General features: G+C 37.3%; 2 protein-coding genes across 2 annotated transcripts in view; one reads left to right on the top strand and one right to left on the bottom strand.

Moving 5' to 3' along the window:
* The window catches only part of LOC114535194 (von Willebrand factor D and EGF domain-containing protein-like), a 134,967-nt gene extending 116,626 nt beyond the window's left edge, over window positions 1-18,341 (bottom strand). Inside the window, exons 1-4 of the mRNA XM_028556574.1 lie at window positions 18,253-18,341; window positions 17,640-17,755; window positions 17,485-17,543; window positions 4,054-4,187 (exon numbers count right to left, since the gene is read on the bottom strand). Of these exons, the coding sequence (XP_028412375.1) occupies window positions 4,054-4,187; window positions 17,485-17,543; window positions 17,640-17,755; window positions 18,253-18,295 (352 nt within the window). The 5' untranslated portion in view covers window positions 18,296-18,341. The remainder of the gene's footprint in view (window positions 1-4,053; window positions 4,188-17,484; window positions 17,544-17,639; window positions 17,756-18,252) is intronic.
* A 7,438-nt stretch (window positions 18,342-25,779) lies between these two features.
* Window positions 25,780-26,963, top strand: LOC114535193 (uncharacterized protein K02A2.6-like). The gene is made up of 2 exons (XM_028556573.1): window positions 25,780-26,167; window positions 26,239-26,963. The coding sequence occupies exons 1-2, from the start codon at window positions 25,780-25,782 to the stop codon at window positions 26,961-26,963; spliced, it is 1,113 nt and encodes a 370-aa protein (XP_028412374.1).
* Window positions 26,964-27,999: the final 1,036 nt, after the last annotated feature.

Raw genomic sequence — 27,999 nt, 5'->3', positions numbered from 1 at the left:
GTGTTTTTGTTTGTTGTTGACCGCGTAACAATATTCTGGACCACTACTGTCGCTGCTAGTGTTGTTCTGGAGGTCCATTTTAACTGGTCGTAGGTCTTCACGTGGTTTACCAGTTTGTCTATTTTCTCGCGTGTTGCTACTGCGGCACTGGCTAGCAAAATGGTTTAATTTACCACAATTAGCACATATCTTGTTTTTGGCAGGGCACGGTTTGTTGGTGTAAGGGTAGTCGCCACCACAGTAAAAACATGTCTTATTGGATGTCTTGTGTTTTGTTTCTTTCGCAGTCGGCGTTTTAACTGCTTGAATATTGCAGCTGTCTAAATGTTCTTCAATGTCAGCTGCTTGCGTCTTGCTTATTTCTTCGCGCCTGCCTGCGAGGAGAAGATCTTTTAAAACATACTTGGGGTTTCGCAACGCTTGTTTACGCACGCGACTTGGCTTTCCTCCAATAACAATTTGTACCATAATTTCGAACTCTACATCTGAAAACTCACAGTTTTTTGACAGTGTTCGTAGACGCGTGTGGTATTGATCTATCGTTTCCGTGTCGCTCTGTTTTGCTTGTCGAAATTTGTAGACTTCGTATAATCGATTTTTTTGAGGCTCGAAGTATTCGGTGAGAAGTTCCGTCGCTTTATCGAAGTCGTCGTCGTTACCAGGGTCTGGAAAGTGTCGAAAGATTTCCCGTACTCGCGGTCCTGCTTGGTATAAAAGTAATGCTCGTTGGCGTGTCTTGTTTGTAATGTTGCTCGCCGTTAGAAATGTTTTGAAATCTGCCAACCAAGTACGCCATTTAGCCGCTATATTTCCTCCCGCGTCAGCATCAGGGTCAAACGGTGGCATAGGCGTGAGATATGTCGCCATTATAATATGTTTTAATCACTTGTTTTAGTCTTCGTCGCCAATGTAATATTGCTTGTTTCTTACGCTTTTTCTAGGTATCTTTCTATATCCTTTACATAACTAGATCTCCCTCAATTAATGTCAATCAATCCCCTAATCAATATCAAGTCTATATTTAGCTATTACTGTCCGTGCCTATATATATATATACATTACAGTTGATAACACAAGTAGCTGTATATAAAAAAAGTTCGTCTTGGAAGCAATGAAGATCAGACAAAGGAGATCAAACAACACTAAATCTAATCATTTTGCATAAACGTTTTCGCTTTATTGAAAGCTCCTCAGGTGCAGAATACTTTGCAATAAATTAGTTGCGATATCCTATATTTACATATTTCACTGGTTTGCAACTACGTCACTACACGTGTGGTGTTGGATTACTTAATGGTAAATATTTACATAAATATTTCACACAAACAAAGATATGAAAATATATAACAAAATCTTACATAAACTGCATGGTATTGTTATTGACATGAATTTAAATCCGGCTGAAGAATAGTTATGTCTCTTTCCTTTGACTCCCTGACTAAGCGGTCTGAATGACTGTCACATTGATAAATCGACATAATCTGGAAGTTGCCATTGCTACATTTTCTGATGTGCTCACTTACTGCTAAGTGGCAATATTCTTCATGGTTTATTTGCTGTCTGTGTAGCGTAACTCTGTGACGGAGATTTTCAGTTTGGCCGACATAAAAACTTTTGCATTTTTTGCAGAGTAAAATAATGTAATAGTTAACATGCACCGAAGACCGTAAGCAACGTTATATTCAGTTATGCAAATGTACGAACGTAAAAGTTCTAATTGTGATTGGCTAGATGTATAATAATTGCAAATGAGACGATGTATGCATGTAAGCATGTTGATGTTCGTTAAAAGTAAATAGTCGATTGCAATGTTTTCAAAATTCGTTATATTTTCGGTATTTTCCATAAATTTTGTAGCATAGGATTGTCGAAAAAGCATCCCATATACCTGCACCTGACACTATTAATTTTTATATGATGGTCGCGAAACAAGCACAACATTGTGAAATGTTAGAAAACAATCATAACTCGCATGCAATGCCGGTGTAAATTTTCATGTCATAAGATAGATCAAGACTATTAGTCCTTTGGGACATGCTCTCTCAGCACAATAAATATGGAAATATAAAGCAGTCTTACAAACAAACATTTATTTAGTTGAAATTATTAAGCTGCGAGAATAGATGAACTTCTAGTATAGAACTAAAAGTTTTACTGCCTTCAATGAGAGGACGCAGGGTAATCCATGAAGTCGAGCGAATTTTAGGGTCTACATAATGTCAAATGAACTTGAATGTACATGCATAAGCTATATATAATGATCGATCAGTGTAAGGCCTGGATCACACTGGCTCCTAAGAATCGGCGATCCATTGTATTACTTTCTGATAGTCTCAGAAAAGCATTTTGCAAACCAGCGGTCAACTTTGTCTGAGGACAAAGCCCAAAGGGAATCCCAGACAAGTGTAAACTAGGCTTAAAGGCGTTTTAAGATTAGAATATATTTTAAGCATTCAACTTGCGTTGAAAGAACTTATGCAAAACAGAACTGCAAACTTATTTTCGATTATGAATATATCATACCTGACACTAAATGTTCAACCAATGAGGGCCTGGCATTTTACGGTAACGAACGAATTTGGCAGTCCCAGCCAGTAGGGAACAATGATCTTAACGTAAGTTTCGTTCGTTAATGAGGTTATAAGTCCTTCGGTGCATGTTAACTAATATAACGTTCCGCGATTTACAATTCATCTGACATTTTATATTCCACGCTTTGCCGTTCTTCAGTTTGATATCAATTCCGGTCACTATGATTGCACAGGTACCGCATCTTGTTTCTCCGCATTTTGTTACACTGCTGGGAGTTCTCTCGGAAACGAACCGGGCTTGTGTTAGCTGTTTCTTCATGTTTTTTGGTTGGCGGCGGCTGACAATAAACTTCGTACTTTCCAGAATTGTTTTCATGTTCTCCGAGTTCTCTAGGAATTGCATGTCCTGTTTTATTTTATCGATTACTTGTGGTTTGTTGGGATTATCCAAACCATCGGAAGGATCTTTGCGTTGTCATCTCTGTTTTTTGGTGTTCTAAGTTCGGCCAGTGGTAGAGAGGTTGCTTTCTCTATTCCCTTTGTGATGAGGTTCTTAGGGTAGTTTTGTTGTAACAGGAATTTTTCGAGTTCGCGGAGTCGTTTTGTTTTGATGTGTGGGTCTGACACAATGCAACATATGCGACGAGCCAGGCTGTAAGGGATGTTGGTTTTCGTGTGTTTGGGATAACACGAGTTAAAGTTCAGATATTGGTTTGTGTCAGTTGCCTTGGAAGATGTCCGTATATTCAACTTGTCATCTTGCTTGTACACTAACACATCTAGAAATGGCAGCTTGGCGCTGTCAAATTCTACCGCGAATTTGATGCTTTCGTGAAGACTGTTTAACATAGCATGTAGTTTCCTCAGATCTTCCTCTGATTTGTTCCAGATTGTGAAACAATCGTCTAAATATCTCTGGAAAGCGCGTACAAATTCCTCCTTTTGTTCTCTACCAAATCGCGTTTCGAATTCCGAGTACAGTTTCTCTTCCAGGTATCCAAGTACGAGGGTCGCATAAGTATGATGAAATTCATGGTACTAAAACAGGAAGTTACTCCCTGTCGGCTTAGCGACGCTACATCCTACTTCAACCAATTTATATCTCCGTCGCTTTTAAAGGAACAGATGTGAAACTCCTTTTGAGTATACGTTGAAAATTTATGTTCACAATATATGGGTTACATATATATTAAACGCCTTTTTAGTATAAAATTTGCCAAAACTCTGTGTAATATTTTTTTCAAAACTCGCTCTTTAAATTTGTTGCCATTTTCGGTCCCCGCGCAGTTCGCTACCCAAAGATGCCGGAAGAGGCCTGGTCGCATAGCATGAGATTGAAACAACGAAAGAGCTAATTTAAGCAACGAAAAATTGCGTAGAAATGTCAAGAAAATATCAACTAAAATATATATTCTCGTTTGTGGAAATATTTTTCCTGAGATTTTTTCTGAGTGGTAACCACTTTTTTCATTCTCCAGTAACTCCAATAATTGTTATAATTAGTGAACAAACTTTTACTAACCTTTCTTTCTTACGCTTCGTGGATCCACAGTAAAATTTCCCAAATTGTTGTTCGCAAGTGTTTTCAATGGCATTAGCGGATCATCGATCTCCCGTTTCAACACAATTAGAAATTCAACCACTACACTTCCTTTCCTGCAACGAATGTTTTTTAAGAAAAAAAGTTATAAAGTTTTAACGTTGACTGAATGACAAGGTGGTTGCTGCATGTGTGGAAAAATGGCAAGAGGCTTTGCACGTGTTACGTAACGTGAAAAACGCTGCCATCTTGGTGGCCTTTTTGTAATCAGCCTCAGCCCAATTATCCTTAATATGGCAAGGATATGGGGAAGTATTGTTGCGTGTTGTCTTGCTCACAGAAGTCTTCCAGTAACAAAAGCGTTTAATTTTATAATGTTCCCTCTATAATTAAACACCAAGGAGGGCAAACGCAAAATAGTTCTGAAGAAAGACGCGAGAAATGGCTTGTAAACATCAAGCGACATGCAGAAAGCAATGGCGATATCAAGAATCCGTATGTATGTTCTCTTCACTTTCACACAGGTAAATAATTAATGTGCGCGCGCACGCTCCTAATAAGTATCTAGCTAGCGAACACTGAAAAGAGCACGCCACGTACTATTGAGTGGCTTTCCCTCTTGAGCGATAGTTTGATGTTTATAGATTTCAATAGATTCTCTCATTTTACGACTTATCCAGTTTACCTTTCTCGCAGTTTGTCTTGTGTTCTTTTAAAGGTATTGAGAGATTTCTACAGGTATCTCCAATGTAAACCAAACTACATTCACATGAAAGGCGGTACACACCAGGTTTCTGAAGTTCATCAACGCCATCCTTGTGCGTGTAAAGAGCGCGAAACAATTTGTTATTGCTTGAATGGTAAACTTGTATTCCAACTTCTTTTAAAATCCTAACGATTTTATACGAAGCTGGACCAATAAATAGTAAACAGACAGAAGATAGATATTCAGTGTCTAGTTTCTGTCTTTGTTGTTCATTCATAGTAAAATTTATGAATTTACTTTTTTGATGCTAGGGTGGTGAAGTGAAATTCATAGAACATACTATGAATGAACAACAAAGGCAGAAACAAGACACTCAATATCTGTTTTTCTGTCCTCTGTCTGTTTAATATTTATTGGCCAAGGTTCGTATAAAATCGTCAGGATTTTAATTTTCAAAAGAATTTGGAATACAGGTTTACCATTCAAGCAATAACAAATTGTTTCGCGCTCTTTACGCGCACAAGGATGGCGTCGATGAACATCAGAAACCTGGTGTTTACCGCATTTCATGTGAATGTGGTTTGGTTTACATTGGAGAGACCGGTAGAAATCTCTGAATACGTTTAAAGGAACTCAAGACGAACTGCGAAAAAGGTAAACTGGATAAGATAAAAGCAAATATAGGCCATTATATCATCTTGTTTCGCAGTATCAGCTGAAACAAATAATTAATTCAATAACTAGCTCGACCTAGTTCAGGAACTCTAATTGATCACATATATACGACTCACCGTGAAAATGTTTTAAGAAGTGGCACAATTGAACTAGGGTTAAGTGACCACTTCCCCATATTCATAACGCGAAAGATTAATCCTCGCTTATCTACGGACCAAAAATTTCACCAAACTATAACGTACCGTAAAACAAAATGCTTCGACGTATCGCGGTTTTGCACTGATCTTGACATTCTGCCTCCAGTTTTAATACAAGTATATGATTCTCCCGATTATCAATTAGATTTATTTTACGAGCACTTCCTCTCGGTGTTAAATAATCACGCACCACTTATCAAAAAACGAGTCAAAACTAAAAAGCTTCCTGGGTGGTTTTCTAATGAAATCCGCATCGCTCAAAATAAACATGACTATACTATCTTAAAATGTCCAGGAATAGCACGGTAAACGATCAGGAATATTATTGGTATAAGTTTAAGTCTTGGCGCAACAAGACTGTGCACTTGATCAAGAATGCCAAATACTCGTATATTCAACCTCTTCTCAATGTTAATTCCTCGAATCCTAAACAGTTAAGGCGTGTTTTAAAATCTACCATTTCTGATAAGAGAGATACTTCTCTCCTTTGTCTAACTGTTGATAATATAATGTATAATGATGCAGTATCTATCAGTAACGTTTTCAATGAATATTTTACCAACATTCAGGATAGATTTGAAATGAGGGAGAATGCTGACTATAACCAGTCAGCCTTCTCTCTGCCGATTAAGCACACCTAATTTAGTATCCCTCTCATTACCATTGAGGAAGTATCTGACTCTTTGAAAAATATTGAATTAATCTAAAGTAACAGGACTTGATGGAGTCCCTGCTCACTTCATTAAGCTCCCTGCTAAAATGATACCAATTTCTAAAGCTAATATTTGTAACCAAAGTTTTACCACAGGTATCTTTCCATCCTTTTGGAAAAAGGCTGAATTAATCCCAATCCATAAATCGGGTAAAAAGAATGAAAGAGGAAATTTTAAGCCAATTTCTGTTCTAGTTATTCTCTCTACGATCATAGAAAAGCATGTGTCGAATTCGTACTTCTCTTATTGAACCGAAAATAAAATTCTATCGGACCACCAACATGGGTTCAGACCGGGGCACTCATGCGAAACTTCGTTGACAATGATTTATGAATATCTTGTTAATAATATCGAAAAAGGAGAAATCAATGGAGTTCTGATGCTTGACTTTTCCAAGGCGTTTGATTTAGTCGATCATACTATCTTGCTTCAAAAAATCCGCGCATACGGAGCTACTGTTCTCACTCTGAAATGGTTCACATCATATACCTAGTAGAAGGGCGAACTCAACAAGTCCAAGTAAGCGACCATTTGTCAGACCCCTTAGCAATAAAAACAGGGGTCCCCCAAGGATCTATTCTCGGTCCGTTACTCTTCTTGTTATTTATAAATGACCTACCAACATTTTTAAACACCACACATCCCTCACTCTTCGCTGATGATTCCACCCTCTTAACCCATAATAGTGAACTATCAGTGATCAAAACATCATTATCAACCGATCTGAGTACTACCTCACAATGGGTTAGACATAACAATATGACCTTAAACTTTACTAAAACAAAAATTCATGAAAATATATTCAAAGCGAAAGTATACAATGCTCGACTGTGTCGGCATATTACACGAGGAATTTACGATAGAGGAAATTAATTCTGGTAAACTACTTGGAGTAATTCTTGATAAAAATCTGACTTGGGACTACCAAGTGGATAAAATCTTCAAACTGCTAAATTCTCGACTGTATCTATTTAAGCGTATTTGTCCATCCCTTCCAGTGAAGTGTAGAATTCAGTTTTATTATGCCTTTATATACCCTCATCTCTTATATGGCATCACTGTGTGGAGAAATGCACGTCGCGAGCTTATTGAAGTTGAAGATTATGAAGTTGACCATCTTGAACATTTTTTTTGCTCTTCATGTACTAACATTGTTAAGTGTATATGTCACACCTATTGACTTTTCACCTGTTCTACTTTTCTCTCAATCTATTCAATATTTCTTTTGTCAGTTTATATTGTCTCGTCTACTGTATTGTATATATACATTGTGTTGTGTATAGTCATTGTGTTTTATATACACGTATACATAATATTTTCTCCTTTGTACATATCGTTTCGTCCATTAACCGTGTTGTATATAATCCTCTAATACTATTCTTGTATATAATGACCGCATAACCTATCTATATGTATCATAATGAGGGCCATTTGGAAGAATACCGCTTTAGTAAAAATGTACTATTGTAACCCTCTTTAAATAAAGTTTATTATTATTATTATTATTACTATTATAAGTCTACTGTAGCTCACCATATACGCGCACTTATGATCATGGTATTAAAGTTGCAACCATTTTAGCGAATGAAAAGTATACCGTTTCTCGTAAAATGAGAGAATCTATTGAAATCTATAAACATCAAGCTATCGCCCAAGAGGGAAAGCCACTCAATAGTACGTGGCGTGCTCTTTTCAGTGTTCGCTAGCTAGATACTTGTCAGGAGCGCGCGCGCATTAATTAGAACTATTTCTTTTTCACAATTGTTTGGTAAGTGAAACCGTTTAATTAATGGCGCGAGCTAACAAATTACGACAAACGTGATATTTAAATGACGTGCAGATGTGTAGTCAGTTAATTGCACTGATGAAGGCCCGGTTAACGGACCGAAAGCTTTGCAGTATTAAATGCTTACGTGGTGTACCTACAAGCTAATTTACTTATTGATGTCACCATGCAAACTTACAAGAATATTAGCATGAATATTCATGACTAAAATATTTATGAAAAAAAAATAATATTAATAAAATATTAATATTTATGATTAAAATGTCAATCAAAACTCAAACGAAACAGGACAACTCATTTCCATCTCAGATATGGTTTAAAGAAAATTATGAAAGGGCACGATTTTACACTGGCTTGCCAAGCATTGCTGTTCTAATAGCTGTTCTTGATCTCATTAGACGTGGCTTACATGAAAGAAAATCACTTGACAAATTTCAGCAGCTCTTAATAACCTTGATGGGACTTAGACCAAACCACTTTTTTCAAGCCCTAAGTTACAGGTTTGGGATTCATTCTTCTACTATGTTTATTGCTATGAAATTTTTAATTTGCTGGCCTACAAGAGAAGAACTGAGATTGACTTTGCCTACTACCTTCAAGAACAAGTTCTCTTCATGTACTGTCATTATCGACTGTTTGAGATTTTTATAGAGCGTCGTTCATGCTTACTTGCCAGGGCTCGAACATAATCATCATATAATAAGCATCACAACACAGCCAAGTACCTGATTGAAATCACTCCACAAGGTACAGTATTCTTTATTTCAGGTGGCTGGGGTGGGCGTGTTTCAGATAAACATATTACTGAACACTGTGGGATACTGGAAAACCTTCTTCCAGAATAGAGACCTAGTGTTAGCTGATAGGGGATCTGATATACAAGAAAGTTGTGGACTCTATCGTGCCTGCCTACAGATTTTACGTTTTACCAAAGGAAAATCACAGTTATCACCATTTAAGCTGAAGATGTACGTATTCATGTTGAGCGTGTTATGGTTTGTGTAAGACAGAAGTCTGTTATACTTGGACACGGTCTTGTTGCCATACAGAGTCTGATGTCTGTTGAAAAGAACACACCCTGTTTACTAGATAAAATCACATTTGTTTGCTGCACATTAACAAACTGCTGTAAATCTGTTGTTGCAACTGGGTAGTAGGGAGTGTTACAACCAGACAGAGACGCAATAATTATATTAATTATTTCGCGCCAATTCTTCGAGTTTAGCATGATATTTGATTGTGACACATGTAGATAAAATGACTTAAATTCGCCATAGATGTAAGTACATTTAAATTTGTTTCTACTAAGGATAGCTTAAATTTATGTTTTAACGGTTCTTTACAGCAATTCTTTACAGCAAACCTTTGTTAACCTCGATATATCGATATTGACATTTGAAATGTAACGATGTTACAACGAGAGTAAATATAACGAGAGTATAAAACGAAGCGTATGATGATTGGTGAATGATAAAGGATTTAATAAGACATTCAGTTGGGTTTGTTCCCAACAGGGAGTAAGGCACATGACACTTTTAAAACGAAGATCGCTAGATAGTATACTTCAAAATAAGGTTTCCGCGCGGAGGACTGGAAATGAGTTTGACAAATCTTCGTAAATCAACGAAATCAGCGGCAAAACGGGCGATCGTAATTTACATAATTATATGTGCAATTACTGACTTATTGCATAGAAATAGTAGACATTATTAGTGCGTCTATGACTTATTGTCACAATCAAGACGGGTGAAGAGTACGTGATTCAAATTCATTTTAAACTGCTGATTTTTATACGTATCTCCCTTATTTCAGGCAACTGTGTTTCTTTGTTACTATACATACATAGCAACTATCGTAGTTGTTTTGTTTATTTTTACAAGAATGTGCATGTATCATATATCACTTACACCTTTTTATAATTTTTTTCTGAGATTATACACAACTGTACACATTACATGACATTTGTACATTATTATTAACAGTATTATAGTGCCTTTAATTCGTGGAAAACGTTTATATTTATGCAGATGTTTTATCAGCACTTTATCATTATAAACCTCTCTCGAATATGACATGGCTGATTCTTGATAGCATGTGGAAACATTGTTAGTTCTTTCTGCTCCAAACATTTATTAAGATGTTCACGTATCTCACCCTGTGTAAAGGTCACTGCTCCAGGATATGCCCCCTTAGCAAGGGCTAGTGGATTTGCTATTGCAAACAAACCACAGTCAACAAAACCTGCTTGCTTCTGATAGCACCTTAGTTTCACTTGCAAAAGATTACCTTTTGCCAGACTCTTGTATAGAAATACCAACTGCTTACTTAAAGGCTGTGTCATCCCAGGATAAAGGGAATCGTAGACAATCACTGACTGCCCATTTGATTGTGATACAACCCAGTGTCCAGGAAGGTTATGGATCTGAATTGCATTCAACATAGATGTTGTTGGATCCTTTTGGGTGAGTTTGTTTGATACTATTAAGATGTCTATTAAACCATCTACTTTGGTGAATTGGTTTTTCAACAGAATCTGAGCTGCATTCATGTGATTATCATTAGAAGGTTACCCGAAGTTAGTTCATGCTGATCATCCTTACACAAATTCAAATTCGGCAGACATACCCAGAGCTTTCTTTCTAGATGACGAAAAGACTTCTTACTGGGTGAGCTGAGATCAACCACATCTGTAGAGCATCTTTTCTTTGGTCTATCTGAAGCAAGTGACACATGCACTTTGAAGTTTTTCTTCATTAATTCAGCATGCTTCCCAACTCGGCCAGTGTAGTGGTGTTTTGGGCGGCCATAAATTCTGGTTGTTAGTGTTTTGATGTTTCCCTTTTTCTTTTGACCATGTTTAGTGGAGTGTTTTCTCTCTCTTGTGGTCACTGGATTTTTGCTGACTTTCGATTTCTGTAGTATGATAATATACCTGCTTCTTGTGGTGCTGTACTTCGTACCTTTTCTAAAATCTCCTCCAAATCACTGGCAAGACTGGAAAGTTGCTGTTTGTCATCCATAAGAAATGTAAGGTTTGAAAGTTCCTTCATTAAATTGCGGCACTCAAGACGAATGGCCTTTTTGCCACTTGCTTTTTTAGGTGGGAGTGATTTGTAATCCTTATTGTCCATTCTAGCTGGTGAAGATTGTGTGAAATCAACATTGTCTCTTTTTTTGCTGGTGGTTGATTGTTGATTACATTTTCTTCCTGTTCAACAGTGTCTTTATTTTCAGGAGAACTATTATCTAGTGGAACAATTGGCACTGAGGTTTTGCCATCTCCATTCTGGGAAAGCTTGCACACAAGCACAAAAGTGTTTGCAAAGAAGCTTGTTGTGTCTCCAGTCCAAGCACGTTTGGAAGAGTTTTTTCATCGCTAAAGAATAATCTGTACTGGTTCACTCCTGTTGAACTCTGTACGTCAAAGACCCAAGAAGATACCATTTGGACCATATTATTTGTGATGTCACTTTCCCAGCGCTTCATTATATGAGACACCATTTTTGCCGGTCTATTGTGCAAACATTTGGGAAGGTCCTTGTGGTATGCACGATAACCATCATGGCATTTCACATTTAGCTCAACATACCTAAGGTAAAAAAGTACAATTTTTTACATACTCCACATATGTGAAATTTAAATATATTTCTAAGAAATTCCATTGGTACTGCAATACAATTTTACAATTAGGTAATGCTTACTTTTTAAAGGTTTTTGGAAGAAACTGATTCACAAGAACTTTTAGCATGTCTGTTAAAGAGCATCCTTTGTTCCCAAGCAAATATTCATATTTGAATAAATGCCTTATTTTGTCTCTCAATTCCATTGTTAGTATTGACTGCACAAATGAAATCTTCAGCCCGATAAGCCTGGCACCATCTCTGAGAATTAAAAAGTATGTTATAATGTAAATTCTATAAATAGATGATAGTTAATAGGAAATTGTTTGCACCAATAAAAGCAGAGCAAAAACTAATAAATTAAATATTTAATCTTAAAATAGCCGTCGCTACACACGGCTTTTCACGCTAAACTAAAAAGTAAAGCGATCTTCAGGCAACTAAACAAAATTTAATTCAAAGTTTGATTACATCATGCATCAAAGTCAAGTAACTGTTGATTCCTGCTTTGTACCTTGATGTTTGGCAGCCCCTTGTTACCAAACCAATTCCTTAATTTCAGATTATTTTTCCAAAGTTTACTCTAAGGGATGGATGTCGTTGATTTTCGACACTCCTCAGACGTAGCTGCGTTTGCGATGCTGCGTAATAGATGCAGTAGATGTTGTTTGTCGTGAGCAACACCACTGTTAGTTTAGATGTCCTTTCCTGCCATGACTTCTCTCGATGAAAATCAAGTACTTCTGTATCTGAATAATGTAAATAACATATTGAGGTGCGCCAGTACAATTCAAACAACCTATTTTCCTCTGTTTGTAACTTCCTTACCTTCAAAGACTATTTCGAGGGCTTGAATTTCTTCCTCAGCAAAATCCACCATAAAGCGTGAAGTGGTCAATCTATTTATATTCCACTCCTTGAAAACCATTAATGCTTCCGTTATACATTGTGTGTTCTCGTACTGTATGACAAATGAGCCGACCAACTGATAACAAACACTCGTTTTTACACAGAGGAAGTACAATGGAAGGTCATATTTTGTTGTTCTGTAGGTTGCATCCAGCAGACACATTTGGTTACCATATTTTGTGAGGAGGTGTCGTTGATCGCTGGTCTGATGACAGGGCAGTAATGTTTGGGTTGAGTCCTCGTCGGAGGTGACGCAATAATCATTCTGAACAGAATAAACCGGCACTGGTTTGGCAGAATGAGGAAGACAATAGAGTAGAGTCTTTTGGGTGCTCATTCGTCCATTTTTCGACCAGTCTCTTCAAATTTTCTTGGTCAATTGTGGAGAAATGGTTTGGTTTCCTTTATACAAATTATTATAAATGTCCTTGTTAGTAGGATAATATCGCCTACTTGTTTTGCTTGCCGGTGTGCATCCCTTGAGGAGGTGACATTGCACGAACAAATCAAGGTACCTGCCTGCCTCACTTACTGAGTTCACACCTTCTTGGGCTAGCTCTGAGAGTTTTTCCACTATAACCGGGTCCAGTGGCTCTCTTATTCCAACAGCATGTATAATATAAAGAATGACCATGCATTAATAATTTTGGCCTCACTCAGGATTTGGGCAAGTTGGAGTAGTTCGCACATAATTCTCATTGTATGGAACCACCAGAGACAATATTGCAGGATTTTTTCCAGAATTGTGCAGTTTTTGGAAAAACAAGTCCACCATTGCTTGGGAAGGAACATCATGTGACATGTAATTTGTAGCTGTTGATGGTGTCTACCTTAATTCAGATATTTTGTCATCTAGTTTTAGTTTTTGTGGGTAGCTGTGCATGCGCGGCTAACCACTATGTAGTCGAAAATGTGTCCGGATGTATGTTTGTGGGTGCCACATCTTCGGCAATCGTCGGATATACGAAAGATGACGAACGGTACGTTCTACTTCCGGAAAATTTCGTTGTTTTCGAAGGACGAAGCAACCGAAGTTACGTTAATACGTTTGTCAAATTTTAAAGCGAAGTTGAGTACTTTAAAGACGAAAAAGCGGTGATCGGTGAGCGTTGAATCTACTACTACAAAGTTACACTAATTTTATAACTTATAATGCAATATTTCACCTGTCAATTTCTTGCTAGTGGACATGCAGCTATCAAACCAAATACATTACTTTATTGCACATGGTAGTAACAAGTTGCCCTGTTTTATAAATTATAATTTGGCAAATGGTAGTAACAAGTTGCCCTGTTTTATAAATTATAATGCAATATTTCACTTGTCAATTTCTTGCTTGTGGACATGCGGCTATTAAACTAAATGCTTTGGAGTTCAAAAAACAAAACTGTTAACAAACGTGCATTTCAACTGATCAAAAATTTTTAAAATATTGTTCAGATACATAGATAAGTCCTTAAAAAATGTTAATGCGAAATGTTTGAAACAATTTTGGACTCTTTGTTATGTGACTGTAAAATGATCTGGCAAATCAAGTAGTTTATCCTCAATGAAATCTTTGTTAAGATCTTTCTCCTTCTAAACTAAGCTTTATGTTATCAGACGATATGTGCCACCATCCCGGAACCTTACTCTCCTTTTTCTTGTATTCACCTATTCTGCTTAAAAAATTTCATTTCCTATGTCTTGTAAAAATGCTTTTATATATGTTTTAATCTGTCCTAAAATGTATTTAATACAATAAAATATTATAATATATAGATTGCGTTATAAATCGACTTCGTTATAACTGTATTCAACCAGCTAACTATAGGGCGTTTATTCCGTTGTCTATGGCATTAGAACATAAGACTAGAAAATAATATTTTATTGCATCAGTTGATATTTACTCGCCACTATAGCAGCTTTATCGCATTAATAATGTTTACAGGCTACCCACATGTACGCGTTGCGTACCTATTTTTTAGTGTTTGCTGCAGTAAAATCGATGTTCTGTAGTTCAGCGCAAGGCACAGTTGTTGCTGAAGCCGGAATAAGCCATAAGTTTTGAAGTACACGATTTACATTTAACCACTCTTACTTCAGCCTCTACTGCAAACAAAACATGCAGCACCAACGTGAGAGCACACTTCAACAAGGCCAGCCAAACAGTTGCAATGCGCGGTTAAAACAGTGCCATTCTTTTGGACAGCAGCCCAGGGGCTCAATGGAGCTTCATTTAGGCGCTGAGTTGTTCACCTATTATTATAAAGAAGACGATATTTGTAATAAATCTTTAATACTGTGAAATTGTTGGATGTTTTATTTGTAATGACACAAAATTTAAACTTGACAAACTCACTTTTAAGAAATGTCACATTTCCAACATGGATGCTCCGTACCCAACCGGCTACAAAATAATGATAAGCCTCCAGACTTTTTTGTTGGCTTTAAGCTGCCCTTTTGTGAACCTACTTTTTGCAAAGAAGAAATAGTTCACGATATCCGGATAATCTATTTCAAGATAATTCTCCATGGCAGTGGAGTACAAACGTACAGAAACTGCATAAGAATCAATACCTGCAGTAAATTTTCACTTTTCATCGTATATCTTTACATGTTCTGCGCTAAGAGAATCGCGATAATTAGGTAAACTTGGTACACGCTAATTAATAGTGCTCGTACTTGCCGCCATTTTTCAATTTCGAAGGCCACCAAGATGGCGGCGTTTTCACGTCACGTGAACCGTGCAAAGCCTCTGTACATGCACGCTTCCAATGTATTTTGCGTATATAAGGGCCTGTCAACATGGAGCGAGTTATCCCGGCTAGGTGAGATAAAAAGCGCATCACATCAAAGGCTTAACCTGATTAGTCTTTCATTATATTATGCAGTTTTCACCTCGCCAGCTCGCTTAGCCGTTATAACTCGCTACATGTAAACAGGGTCTAAGCAGAGAAAGTAATTTATGCCAAATTTTTAATAAGACCTTTATTATGGCGACATCACTTAAAAATTTTCCCAAAAAAGGCCTCAGGACGGAAACAAACTCGGAATTCTAACAAGGATATTGAGTAACTTGAAACGTTTGCACCGTTCTTGTATACAAGGCAACTGTCAAAGCAAGCAGCCCAGAAAACACAAAAATGACACTTCATTTGCATGACCGTAAGTACATTTAAATTAAGGAGCATACGGAGGAATCGTAAAAAGTTGTTCAACAACAAAAAGTACACAAACGAAACTGTATTCTCAAATACGTAAATGAAGATTCCAACATAAGATGATCAATTATTGCAAAACGCGCAATTTCGTACACACGAGGATAAAAAAGATGCAATTTGGTGTTTCTAAAAACCTTTCCATTTTCAAAAAAAAAGATAAGTCAAGTTTAATGCGCGAAAGTTCAAAAAAATTCAAATTTTGCGCTGAAAGCGTCACTTCAAAATCTCAATATCGGGTGTATATTGTTCCCAACTATAATAGAGAGAGAAAACTGGAGTACCCGACGAAAACCCTCGAACACAGGAGAGAACTAACATCAACCAATCTCAACTTACATGATCGAGTTATAGCAGGCACACGGAGGTATTCACCTAATTATACCAACTGACCAACTGGTGACTTCGACCTGTTATAATTTTATATAGAAGGCTTAACGCTTCGTCACCCGTGTTCCCCAGCACACTGTCTTGTTTGAAATTGTTGCAGGTTACTGCATAAACCATCTCAATGCTCTCATTTAACATTTCCTAGCTACTGCAATGGATGGTATGTTGCAAGGCAACTGGTGACTGCTATCTTAAATCAGACCTAGTTACAAGGCAAATTCAAAAAAGTGAGCGGAGCGCCGTGCGAGGAAACTAATTTTGCCCGGAAATTAGGAATTACACCTGTGTATGTGACAGAACATAGCGGAATATAAAGTTTCCAAATTTTACATCATGGATTAGGGACGGTTGACGTTAAATGGTCACATAATTAGGACGAGTAAAGACTGGTAAACGTTAAATCAAAATAAAATATGGCATCAAAATAAAATTATATAAACACTGCATGTGAAAAAGATTATCAGGAGGGCCCAGATACAGTTCAAGGCTAGTGGCTGAAAGAAGAGCGACATAAGCCTTAAAGTGCAAAGTTCAAACAGGAGGAAGCTGTCCATTTTGTTAATTTTGCATTTGCAAAATCATAAGCTTGGTATGTCGTCACTTCAAAGGTTGTGAAGTCGACTGAAATAACTGCATAAATATTTGAAAAACAACATTGCATCGACGTTTAGCCCTTTAGGAATTTGTACTGTTTTGATGTTTGAAGTTTCAGTTAAGTTTAACTGTACAGCAATGAAAGTCCATAACCTGCCTGCTAAATACACTGGGAAAACGATGTGTGCAGCTATCGATCGCGACTCTTTGAGTCACGTACGGTTTGGCTACTCTATGTTTGAGTCGTTTTGTTACATAAGCTTAACCTTAGGTCTGGCTAGCTTAGGAAATTATTTGGCCAGGTATCAATTCGCCAGAGTTGCTGCATTATTTCTGGTGCCTAAAACATTTATATTAAATTTTACGCTAACAAAACCAAATGAATCTAAATATTGTCCTGCAAAGTTTACAACTTCAGAACTTTTGAACTTCTTCACCACAAATTTCCTTACTTACTTTCCATACCGATTTTGACGCAATACAGTATTGTAAAACGAACAAAGTTTTCACTTCAAAGCCATGTATATTAAATTTGTGTATTAAATGTATATTAGAACTTCGTGTTAATACTGCTCGGTATGGGCTGTAATAACACGAAGCTTAAACAGCAAAAAAAAACGTACCGATAACGGGTGACAAACACGTTCAGAAAGTCTCCAACATCGCCATAAACCAGCGCAATCTAGAAAACAAGAACAAACCGAATCGAAACTGCACAGATAGCGAAGATATCAACTGCAATTATTCCCATATAGTATTCGTCGTAAGAATCAAATACTTGGGTTTCAATTTCAGCTGTTTTCTGCTTATAGAAAAAAGAAGCCCCGTCCAAAAGATCGATATTCCATTTTATTCCAAAAACGAAAGTCATCTCTCCTTTAACCACCACCTTATCTGTGGAGTTAAAAAAGTGAACACATGGTTTAGAAAATTTACCTGCATCATTTCTAACAAGAAATCCAAACCGTCGCATATTAGAGTTTTTACCCCAATATTTTCCAACCAGTCACCAAACATGGAATTATATATTTACATGGCACATAATTGTACCTATAGGCTATAGGGGCTCGTTCACATTACGATAAATGTCGGGAAATGGAACTTAAAGTGGATCTGAATGTTTCGATAAACGAGTGCGAGTAACCAAATTTCTTTCTGTTTTGCATATATGCACATATGAACTGTTACAACCCGGTTGTTCGTAAACAATATACTAATAGGCAAGGAGTTAGGATTTTTGTCTTCTTAAGTAAAAATACTAGAAATACATGCATGCAGCAACCCCTCGCCTGGGATAAACAAAATTAGTTAAGCATAGGGATAGTAACATGACAGTTAGAAAATTTATATGGGTTGGGGGGTTTGGAGGGTATATGATAGCTATTACCTACCATGAGAAAAAATATATTGACAATTTTCTCCATCACCTTTCATACCCGGTGGACAATTGCCACAAGTGTAACCAAGATTTGTTACAGAACAGTTCACACGAGGGAAACAAGGTAGGTTATCACACGGACTACTTTCACACAAGTTTCCTGTGTAAGGTTTGACACAGTAACATATGAAGTTTGAGAGGTCTTCGAGGTCTGTAGATATACTCTCTTCTTGCCAAAGCATTCACCTTATAAAAAATTAAATAACACATATTAGATTTGTAAAATATTCGCGAACGTTCTTTTCGAATTTTAGTAACTATGTATTGTGTCAAAATTAACCGAGATTTATATATAAGCGGTGTTATATTGAGTTATACATTGCAGTTTTCGTTTTAGATAATTTATATGTGTTAACCTAAATGCGGGATGATATACCCAACACACTTTCTGGCCATTTTGTGCGGTATATTTATTATATGCAGAGCTTTCGGTCCGTTAACCAGGGAAAAATGCCCCCTCCCTCCGAAAATTTAGCACAACCGCACCCAGGCAACATTTCCTAAAAAATTGACCCTGAAAAATATAGCTTACCTTATTTTAGAGTAAAACGGTAAAGCTTTTTAAAAAAGCGTAAAATTTAGAAATGCAATTGGAGATGAACGTAATGCAAAAGGGACATTTAGCACGAGGACGTAGACGTAAAAGAGGACGTGAAAATGGCAAATAACTGGTGTGATGCGCCTATATATTAGTTTCGCTATTTTCACGTCGTCTTTGACGATGCTAAATCTCCTGGCCTGCATGATAACAGAATAACGTATTCCATTAGGGGAATACAGGAAAAGGTTTTCTTTGCTAGCTGATGCTGGACAAAGACAATATAACAATCAGAAAGCCAATTCATGAAAATCGATTATCAATAAAAACAGCTTTTATAGCTACAAAAAAATGCACTCCTTGTGAACTTTTGCCGATGACCACGCTCGTGCATGCTAGTATTTTTTAACATCACACATCGATTAGCTTAATGAGTGTTTCACCGACCATTATGTATAGAGTTTTGGAAATGATGCCAACAATGACTTCTGTTACTGATAAGCAGGGAAACTAGATGCAATAATTGGGGAAGCGGTTGCAATATAAATATATATATTTGTACGTATATGCGTTTTAAAAAAGAAATCCGGCGGGCAGGCAGAACAGAATCTGAGTATGCACCCCACCCCAATTATCGCACTAGTTTCGGCCCTACTGATAGATTAATATTTCATATAACATACCTCGTTTTTGGCAAGGACAAGACTTTGTGACGATATTTATAGTATGGTTTGCTTTAAGCCTCTCTTTGTCAACCACGTTCAACAAGACACTTCCAGATTTCATTACAGACAAGTGAAGGAGCCTCCGCATTTTGTCATACGATACATTACCGTTGATCATGGTCGTAGGTTCGTCGTATGTCAATGGATAGCCCTCTGGATCAATTACAGTAACAGGCACTACAAATTTGCTGTTTTCAAAAGCGTACAATCGGTCAGGCATGCTGAAATACGGCGGTCGATTTTCTTGAAAAGAAATAAGCTGGAATCACTATGATTGGATTTACTTTTTTTTAAAGCTAAATGGAGATTCCTCTACTTGCTCTAAAAACTTTAAAAAAAAAGCAAAAAAGGGAAAAAATAAAAAGCAAAATAAAAAGCAAATATTTCAATGCTAGGAAAAAATTTCCAAAAGAATCGACATACCAAAACAATATTCTTCGCCTGAACAGTTCAGTAATCTTGAACCTAGAATATAAGAATGGACTTTTTGAAGGTGTTATGGAATTGAGAATGTTACAATTGGCCAATATAATATGGTCAATTAGTTTTTTATCAAATCAAATTAATTTAGAATCATATTCCAGCAAATTATGGCATGCAATATTGAGAAAACTACCAAGATAGTAAATCTGTAGTCGCTGCAAATAGTGGTAAGTTCAAGAGGCAAGGAGATCCTGTTTTATTTCAGGAGCTTGTCGAAGATGTATTACATGTAAAAGGAAAATGGTCCGTCTCTTGCGGCGGTTGTAAGCAGATAAAAACGGACTATACATACACCTAATTTTAGTGTGCAGTGATAACTAATTTTGTGGAGTGATAAAATGAGAAATGTAGAATGTGCAGTGATAAAATGAGAAATGTGCAGCCATATATGGTATTTTCTCAAAAGACCTCACTCCACCGTGGTGGACTCATAAGCAGTTGTCCCCCAAATGCTGGAAATCAAGTCATACGCCTGTATTCAAAAAGCTCAGCCACACTTACACTAATTGAGTGTGGCATATAAGTTTTGTTAATGCTGGTCAATGAGAAAGTTTTCTTTCAATACATGGAAAGATATAAGGTAAACCACTGAAAATGGTTCCGGCGTGCCGCGCACGTGCCAGTCTTTAATATAAAGCTTCTGAACATAAACAAAACAGTTCATATTCGCATTTAGATGCCTTGCGAACCAAAATGTTGTTCGATCGCGAAATTCAGAAGCACATCCTACTTTAAAAAGTATAGAAGTTTAATTGTTCAAAAATGTAAATAAACCGCATGATACATTCACTTTGTCTTACACTTTGCCTTTGGAATTCGTGCTTATATAGTTATATTAAATTTTCAATCCTGCATGTGCAAACTGCGACGTGTCAACGCGACCATACACGGCCACATCTTGTTAAACGGCGAAATAGCAGCGATATGATTAAAATAGGACCAGAATCTACATGTATTAAATATATTCTTACCCCAATTCAATCTAAACTTAATCGAACAGCATCAAAGGAACGGTTTATTTGTTCCTTTCGGAGGAATTGCCGTATCATGCGATCAAAATCGAATCGCGCATCGGAAAATTGGCCAAAGCTGTGCACCACACTCTTGGGAGACAATGTGACGAATTTTAGTCCGTCTGTGTGGGTGTCGGCAAATATAACTTCATATACAGAATTTCAGTATATATATTTTTGTATTTTCTTACAAAGAACTAAGACTAAAACTATTAAAGTATAATTCCTATTCTAGTATTATGAAACTGTCTCTCAGGCTACGATATACTTGTTTCCTTCGGCGAGTTGTTCCTTTCCTGTGGTTTCTGCAACTAGCTGCGATAATCTCGATGTCAGAGCTCTCCCTAATAACTTTGCTAACACGTTTACAACGTAGTGTCTTGCTCAAGTCACTGAAGACTATAACAGAGCATTTGATCATTGAAGATCAACTATTTGATCATTAATTGAAGATCCATATAATGTAAAGTGCGACGCTTTACGTAATTCTTACGCTTTAATTTATCGAGTATAATCAGAATAATATTATTTCAGTTTGTAGACCACTCCTTAATCGATTCTACTTCAACATACTTCCGCCTCAGTGTACACAGTTCACTAATGATCGCCTTTTATTCCCTCGTAGCTTGATTATAAATTCTATACGTATAATCTTGTAGCTTGATTACATATTCTATATGTACAATAACTTATTATTCTACTGGCTCCCAGGGCTACAGACAAAACTGGGTCGTAGATAAATCCAATCACACAAAACTCCCTCGTAGATAAATCCTATCACATACACATTTCAAATACTGCGCTAAGTTCGGAGGTGTTGCTTTTCCTACCACTAAGTCAAATTTACAAGCATCGGCTGAATGATAACCAAGCCTGCCAAACGAATAAAATTCCTTTTTAATCACCAATCGTAGATTCTGGAAGAAATATTACCGTAAACATCATACGACCAACATGCCTATATCCACCACGTTCACACGTCAACAAAGCAATAAACTCTCAACTCTCGCTGTAACAAAACAATCTAGCATATCGACCCGTTGCATATTGAGCATTACGACGAGCAACTTAATCAAAATCCATTGTTCTGATTGATACCAAGAAAAGGTTGGACAAGCGGGCTGCAAAGCATCATGGGTTCGAGTGCATAATTCCATGCGCGACCTCATTGACTCTTTGACTGTCGTGGAGAGAACATCTCTCTCACTGAAAATATCGAAATATAAGTATTCGAAGTGGCAACCATCTTTTTAATTTATAATAATATAATCTATTTGAGCAAAAGAATTGTGATAATAGTTTCAATATTAAACGAGGCTCCTTTATTCCATTTGGGTGACGGATGTTATTCTATATACGGTGTAGTGGAAGTACTGCATATTTTAGTATGGTAATTAACATCAAGTCGAGGGTATAAATATGGCAGCTTCTGTATAAAGTTTAGTGTCACATATAGATTAAAGGTTGTCTTTACTTGAAGAGTTCTGGCTTTGCTTTTGTACAAGAACGCACAACATGGTGTCAGGTGTAAACTGAATCACGTTGAACACAGTATATCAGTATATACGCCAAGTTGGCCGAGGAATTGATAAAGAAATCAAGCCGACAGTGCAAGAGTGCAAGACGTTGCCGTTTGGGATAGTTGCCCACGAAACAAGATTGTACCGTATTGACTGATGAAAAGAGATAAGTAGACATTTATGTATAGTTCATGTTGAAATACAAATATGTCAGTTGAAGAGGGAACTTTACAAGCACCGTTAATGTCTTCAGTAACTGTTTACAGTCAAATACCGCCGCCTGTGTCTATGAATACAAAAGGAAATTTAGCAGATAATTGGAAATACTTTAAGAAAAGTTGGAATAATTATAAACTAGCTACGGGACTAGATAAAAGAGATAAAAGTGTAGTGTTGGCAACATTATACACCGTGCTGGGTCGAGAAACAAATCAAATAGCTGAAAACTTAGAAGTTGGAGATCCTACTGATCCAGACAGTTTATTAGAAGCATTAACAAATTATTTTGAGCCGCAAAAGAACACGATTTTCGAACGTTATGTGTTTAATACTGCAATACAAGAGGATAATGAGAGTATAGATCAGTACCTGAATAGACTTAGAAAATTGGCAGCGACATGTGATTATGGGGCTCTTACCAGTCAGCTAATTCGGGACCGATTGGTGATAGGAATCCTTGATCAAAGTGTAAGAAGTAGACTACTCCGTGAGAAGACCTTGACACTAGATAGCGCCGTAGATTTGGTCAGAGCTGCTGAAAGATCCAAAAGTCAACTGAGGCAAATAGAGAAACTTGGTGAAAGTCCAATTCACACAGTTGGAAATAAAGGAAATCTCAAACATAAGAAGTTTGAACAACCAAAGATACCGGTGTTATGCAAATATTGTGGTAGAAGCCATAGACCGAGAGAATGTCCAGCCTTTGGTCAGGTGTGTAAGAAGTGTCACAAGAAAAATCATTTTGCAAGAATGTGTAAGTCGTCCATACCAAAGAGAGATGACAAGAAAGAATTAAAAGGCAAGCAGCAAAAAAACGCAACAAAGCAAACAACAAAACAATATACACCAGTTGGATGAGGGAGAGTCAGATTCAAGTTTTGGAAGTGACGAACTTTTCTGTCCTACCTATGCATTCAAAGGTGTGAAGCAGTATATGGTACAGCCCAAAATTAAAGCTACTGCAGGTTCTGAGTGGAATGAAGTAAAGATGCAAATTGACAATGGTGCAGCTGCAAACTGTCTAAAGATGGAGAACTACAACAAAATGACAGATCCACCAGAGCTAGTCAAAAGCAATGTGAAGCTGACAACATATAATGGGAGCAGAATAATTCCTGAAGGACAGGTATTCGTGGATATTCGTCTGGGAGGACAAATCCTGGAAAAAGTGGTCTTTCAGGTGATTAAAAACGCACCATGTTCGTTATTATCTGGACCTACATCAGAAGCACTTGGTCTCATTACAGTAAAAAACGAGTTACTTGTTAACGCTGTGACATACAACGAAGAGTTGACTGAAGAAGATGTTCTCACCAATTACAAAGATGTGTTCACTGGTCTTGGTTACATAGGAAGTACAGGATCGAGTTGAATGAAGGAGCGATTCCAAAACAAGATCCACCGAGAAGTGTGCCAGTAGCTCTTCGCGACGAGTTAAAGACGAAACTCGATGAGCTGGTTAAACAAGAAATCTTAACCAAAGTTGAAGAGCCAACGGACTGGGTCAACAGTGCAGTGTACGTGAAGATGCCAGGGAAACTTCGGGTATGTCTAGATCCTAAAGAACTAAATAAACATATAAATTCCGCGGTTTCGTATGCCTACTATGGAAGATGTGACATCTAAGCTTGGAAAGGTCAAGGTGTTCACAGTATTAGATGCTAAAGATGGTTTCTTACAAGTCAAGCTTGATGAAGAGTCAACAAAGCTGACGACTTTCCATACACCCTTTGGGCCGTTATAAATGGCTCCGAATGCCTTTTGGTATATCCAGTGCACCAGAGGAGTTCCAGAGGCACGTTCATGATGTCATTGGAGATTTAGATGGGGTTGAAACCATCGCAGATGATTTGCTTGTGTATGGAAGTGGTGGTTCGTATGAAGAAGCTGTGAAGAATCATGATCACACCTCCTTAGCTTACTGGAAAGATGCAGAGAACGCAATTTGAAGTTGAACAAATCAAAGTTGAGGTTCAAACAACAAAGTGTAAAGTACAACGGACACATTTTGACGGCTGAAGGAATGCTACCAGATCCTGTCAAAGTGGAAGCAATTACGGAGATGCCCCGTCCTCGTCATAAGGCAGAAGTTAAACGTCTGCTTGGAATGGTGAACTATCTGGGAAAGTTCTTGCCACAGCTTTCTGATATCTCCGAGCCACTGCGAAATCTTACCAAAGAAGGTGTGAAATTCATCTGGTCAAATATTCATGAAGAAGTATTCAATAAGCTCAAAGAGATGTTATCGCAACCACCAGTTTTACAGTACTACGATCTGGGTGAAGAAGTCACGTTAGAGACTGATGCCAGTGATTACGGACTGGGAGCTGTATTATTACAAAATGGAAAACCTGTGGCGTATGCCAGTCGTACCCTAACACAATCTGAAAGAAGATACTCGCAAATTGAAAAAGAATGCCTAAGCCTTGTGTTTGGTTGCACAAGGTTTGATCATTTTTTGCATGGAAGAACAAAAATAAATGCGTTGACTGATCATAAACCGTTAGAGACAATATTAGCTAAAAGTATTAACTCCGCACCAAAGAGATTACAGCGTATGATGTTGCGACTCCAAAAGTATCGTTTAAAAGTGACGTACCAGAAAGGCAGTCGTATGTACATCAGTGATCATCTCTCGAGGTCTCCGTTTCACGCAAGTCAGAAAGATAGCAGTAAAGTAGATGATTATGATATTTTTACGGTCAACGAAGAAAACGAGTTGATGAAAGACATTGAAGATATTGATCCGAACGTCTACCATAACGTTACAGATAAGTCGTTGAAGAAAGTAGCTAAGGCAACAGCTGAAGATGAGAACTTGTTGATTTTAGCAACCTTGATTATGCATGGTTGGCCAGTGATAAAACACAAGTTCCTTTCAACGTCAGGGAGTATTGGCCTTATCGTGATGAACTCTCTGTGCAAGATGGTATAATTTATAGAGGCACCAGAGTCTTGATACCTACAGCGTTGAGACCACGTATGCTTGAGCAGATACACAGCGCTCATTTGGGAGCAGAGAGATGTATAAGAGCAGCTCGCGATTCGCTGTATTGGCCAACGTTTAACAACGATATCAAGTATCTGTGCGATAATTGTGAAGTCTGTCAAGAGCATAAACCAGATCAAACCAAACAACCGATGCAGAGCCAACCCATTCCAAAGCGTCGATGGCAGTATGTTAGTACAGATTTGTTTTCGGTCAAGAACGACACATATGTTGTCGTCGTTGATAATTTAACGAAGTACTGGGACATCGAAGAACTGGAGGAAACAAGTGCCCAAAACACGGTTCTGCAAACTAAGAAGATTTTCTCGAGACATGGAGTGCCAGAGTTTGTTATATCAGACAATGGACCCCAGTATACAAGTAGTGAATATAAGAAGTTCTCCGAAGAGTGGAATTTCCAGCATCATACCTCCTCGCTAATTATCCAAAAGGGAATGGGGTTGCTGAGGCAGCAGTGAAACAAGCGAAGAGGATACTAAAGATGAGTAGCGATCCTTGGTTAGCGGTCTTGGAGATGCGAAACACCCCTGATGAACTGGCGTCGCCAAATGAGAAACTAATGTCTAGAAGAACCAGAACTACTCTTCCTATTAAGCCTGAGTTATTGGAACCTGTCATAATATCCACTAAAACCATTGTTAAAGCGACAGTGAAGAAGAAACAGCAAAACAAACGATACTATGACAAAGTTTCCAAACCCTTACCTCCCTTGGTTGTAGGAGAGAACATTAGAACTAAAATTAAGCCTAGTTCTCATCCTTGGTCTAGCGGAACTGTCGTGGGTAAACACAATGACAGATCTTATATAGTTGAAGCTAACGGAAAACAGTATAGAAGAGATCGGCTCCACATTCGGAAAGGTTGTGAGCTTGTGATTCCGAGGTCAAACAGCCCTACCCATTCTGCAGGTTATGATATCCTTCCTCGTCAGGTTATACCATCAAGAAAGGTCCTAACCTCGCCTCAGCGTGTTGAGCCAGAAGATATCGAGATTTCAACGTCATGTGACAAACAATCCAAGTCACCAACGAAGCCGCTCAATAGTACCCATGAACCGTTAAACGTTCCAGACCCACAGACCTCTTCCACAACCTTAAGAAGATCCGGACGCGTACGAAAACCTAACCCTAAGTATAAAGATTTTGTCTTGGACTAATAGACACTAACGTTGTTGGTTAATTTGGACAGTTAGAGTTTTTTTAAAAAAAACTTTTATGAAAAACAAACCACAAAAATATACGAATTTAATAATTGCTGCCTGTCTTGTAAATATTTAAAAAAATGTATAGAAAGGAGGATGTAGTGGAAGTACTGCATATTTTAGTATGGTAATTAACATCAAGTCGAGGGTATAAATATGGCAGCTTCTGTATAAAGTTTAGTGTCACATATAGATTAAAGGTTGTCTTTACTTGAAGAGTTCTGGCTTTGCTTTTGTACAAGAACGCACAACATACGGATATTATATATTTAAGGATGGCATATTATTTAACATGCATTAGTACTATACTTATTATTTGGTAAAATTTCTGCTTTGTTGATTTCAGAATGGTATTTTCATACTGAATACGTACATTGTATACATTTAATTCAGCCGTACCTTGTTTATAGCTGTCTGAATGTGCAAGCTGTAGTTAAATATGAATTTTTTCAATTTTACATTATTAGAAAGAACAAATAAATGAAATAAAAAAATTCTTATGATTTTGTAGAAACAGATCTAGCTGCCTGGTCTTAATCCGGTCATTTTTGTTATGCAAATTAGATGTGTCATTCAGGATCATTAGTCTCATTCCGGCAGAATTTGTGGAAGAATATTTCAGGAAGAATATTTGATGTTTTTCTAAAGTTCAAATATTGAAATTTAACAGTTATCTAAGTTGGTAGGGTATATAAACGCCTGTAGAAAACTGGTGACATCACCTTAAATGTTATGACTATATTTTTGTAACAAATGATAAAAATACTGGCTATGAACGCTTTGCCATTGAGTCATTCCATAAGTTATAGCAAATCTAGGCCTGAGGAGATTATTTTCTTGGTTAAACTTGAAAATGGCGAGGAGGACTGAATGCATTTCTAGTAGCATTCCTGATTATTGATCACAGGGTACAGAGAGGAATCAGCATCGTGCCCTGAAAAACTATTCATATACTACATTAAATCGCTATCCTATTAGGAAGGTCTGATTG

Source organism: Dendronephthya gigantea, unplaced genomic scaffold (genome assembly GCF_004324835.1).
Source record: "Dendronephthya gigantea isolate DGI-Jeju-01 unplaced genomic scaffold, DenGig_1.0 000112F, whole genome shotgun sequence".
Lineage (NCBI taxonomy): Eukaryota > Metazoa > Cnidaria > Anthozoa > Malacalcyonacea > Nephtheidae > Dendronephthya > Dendronephthya gigantea.
Note: the sequence above shows the minus strand (reverse complement) of the source record. Positions and strands in the feature narration are given on the sequence as shown.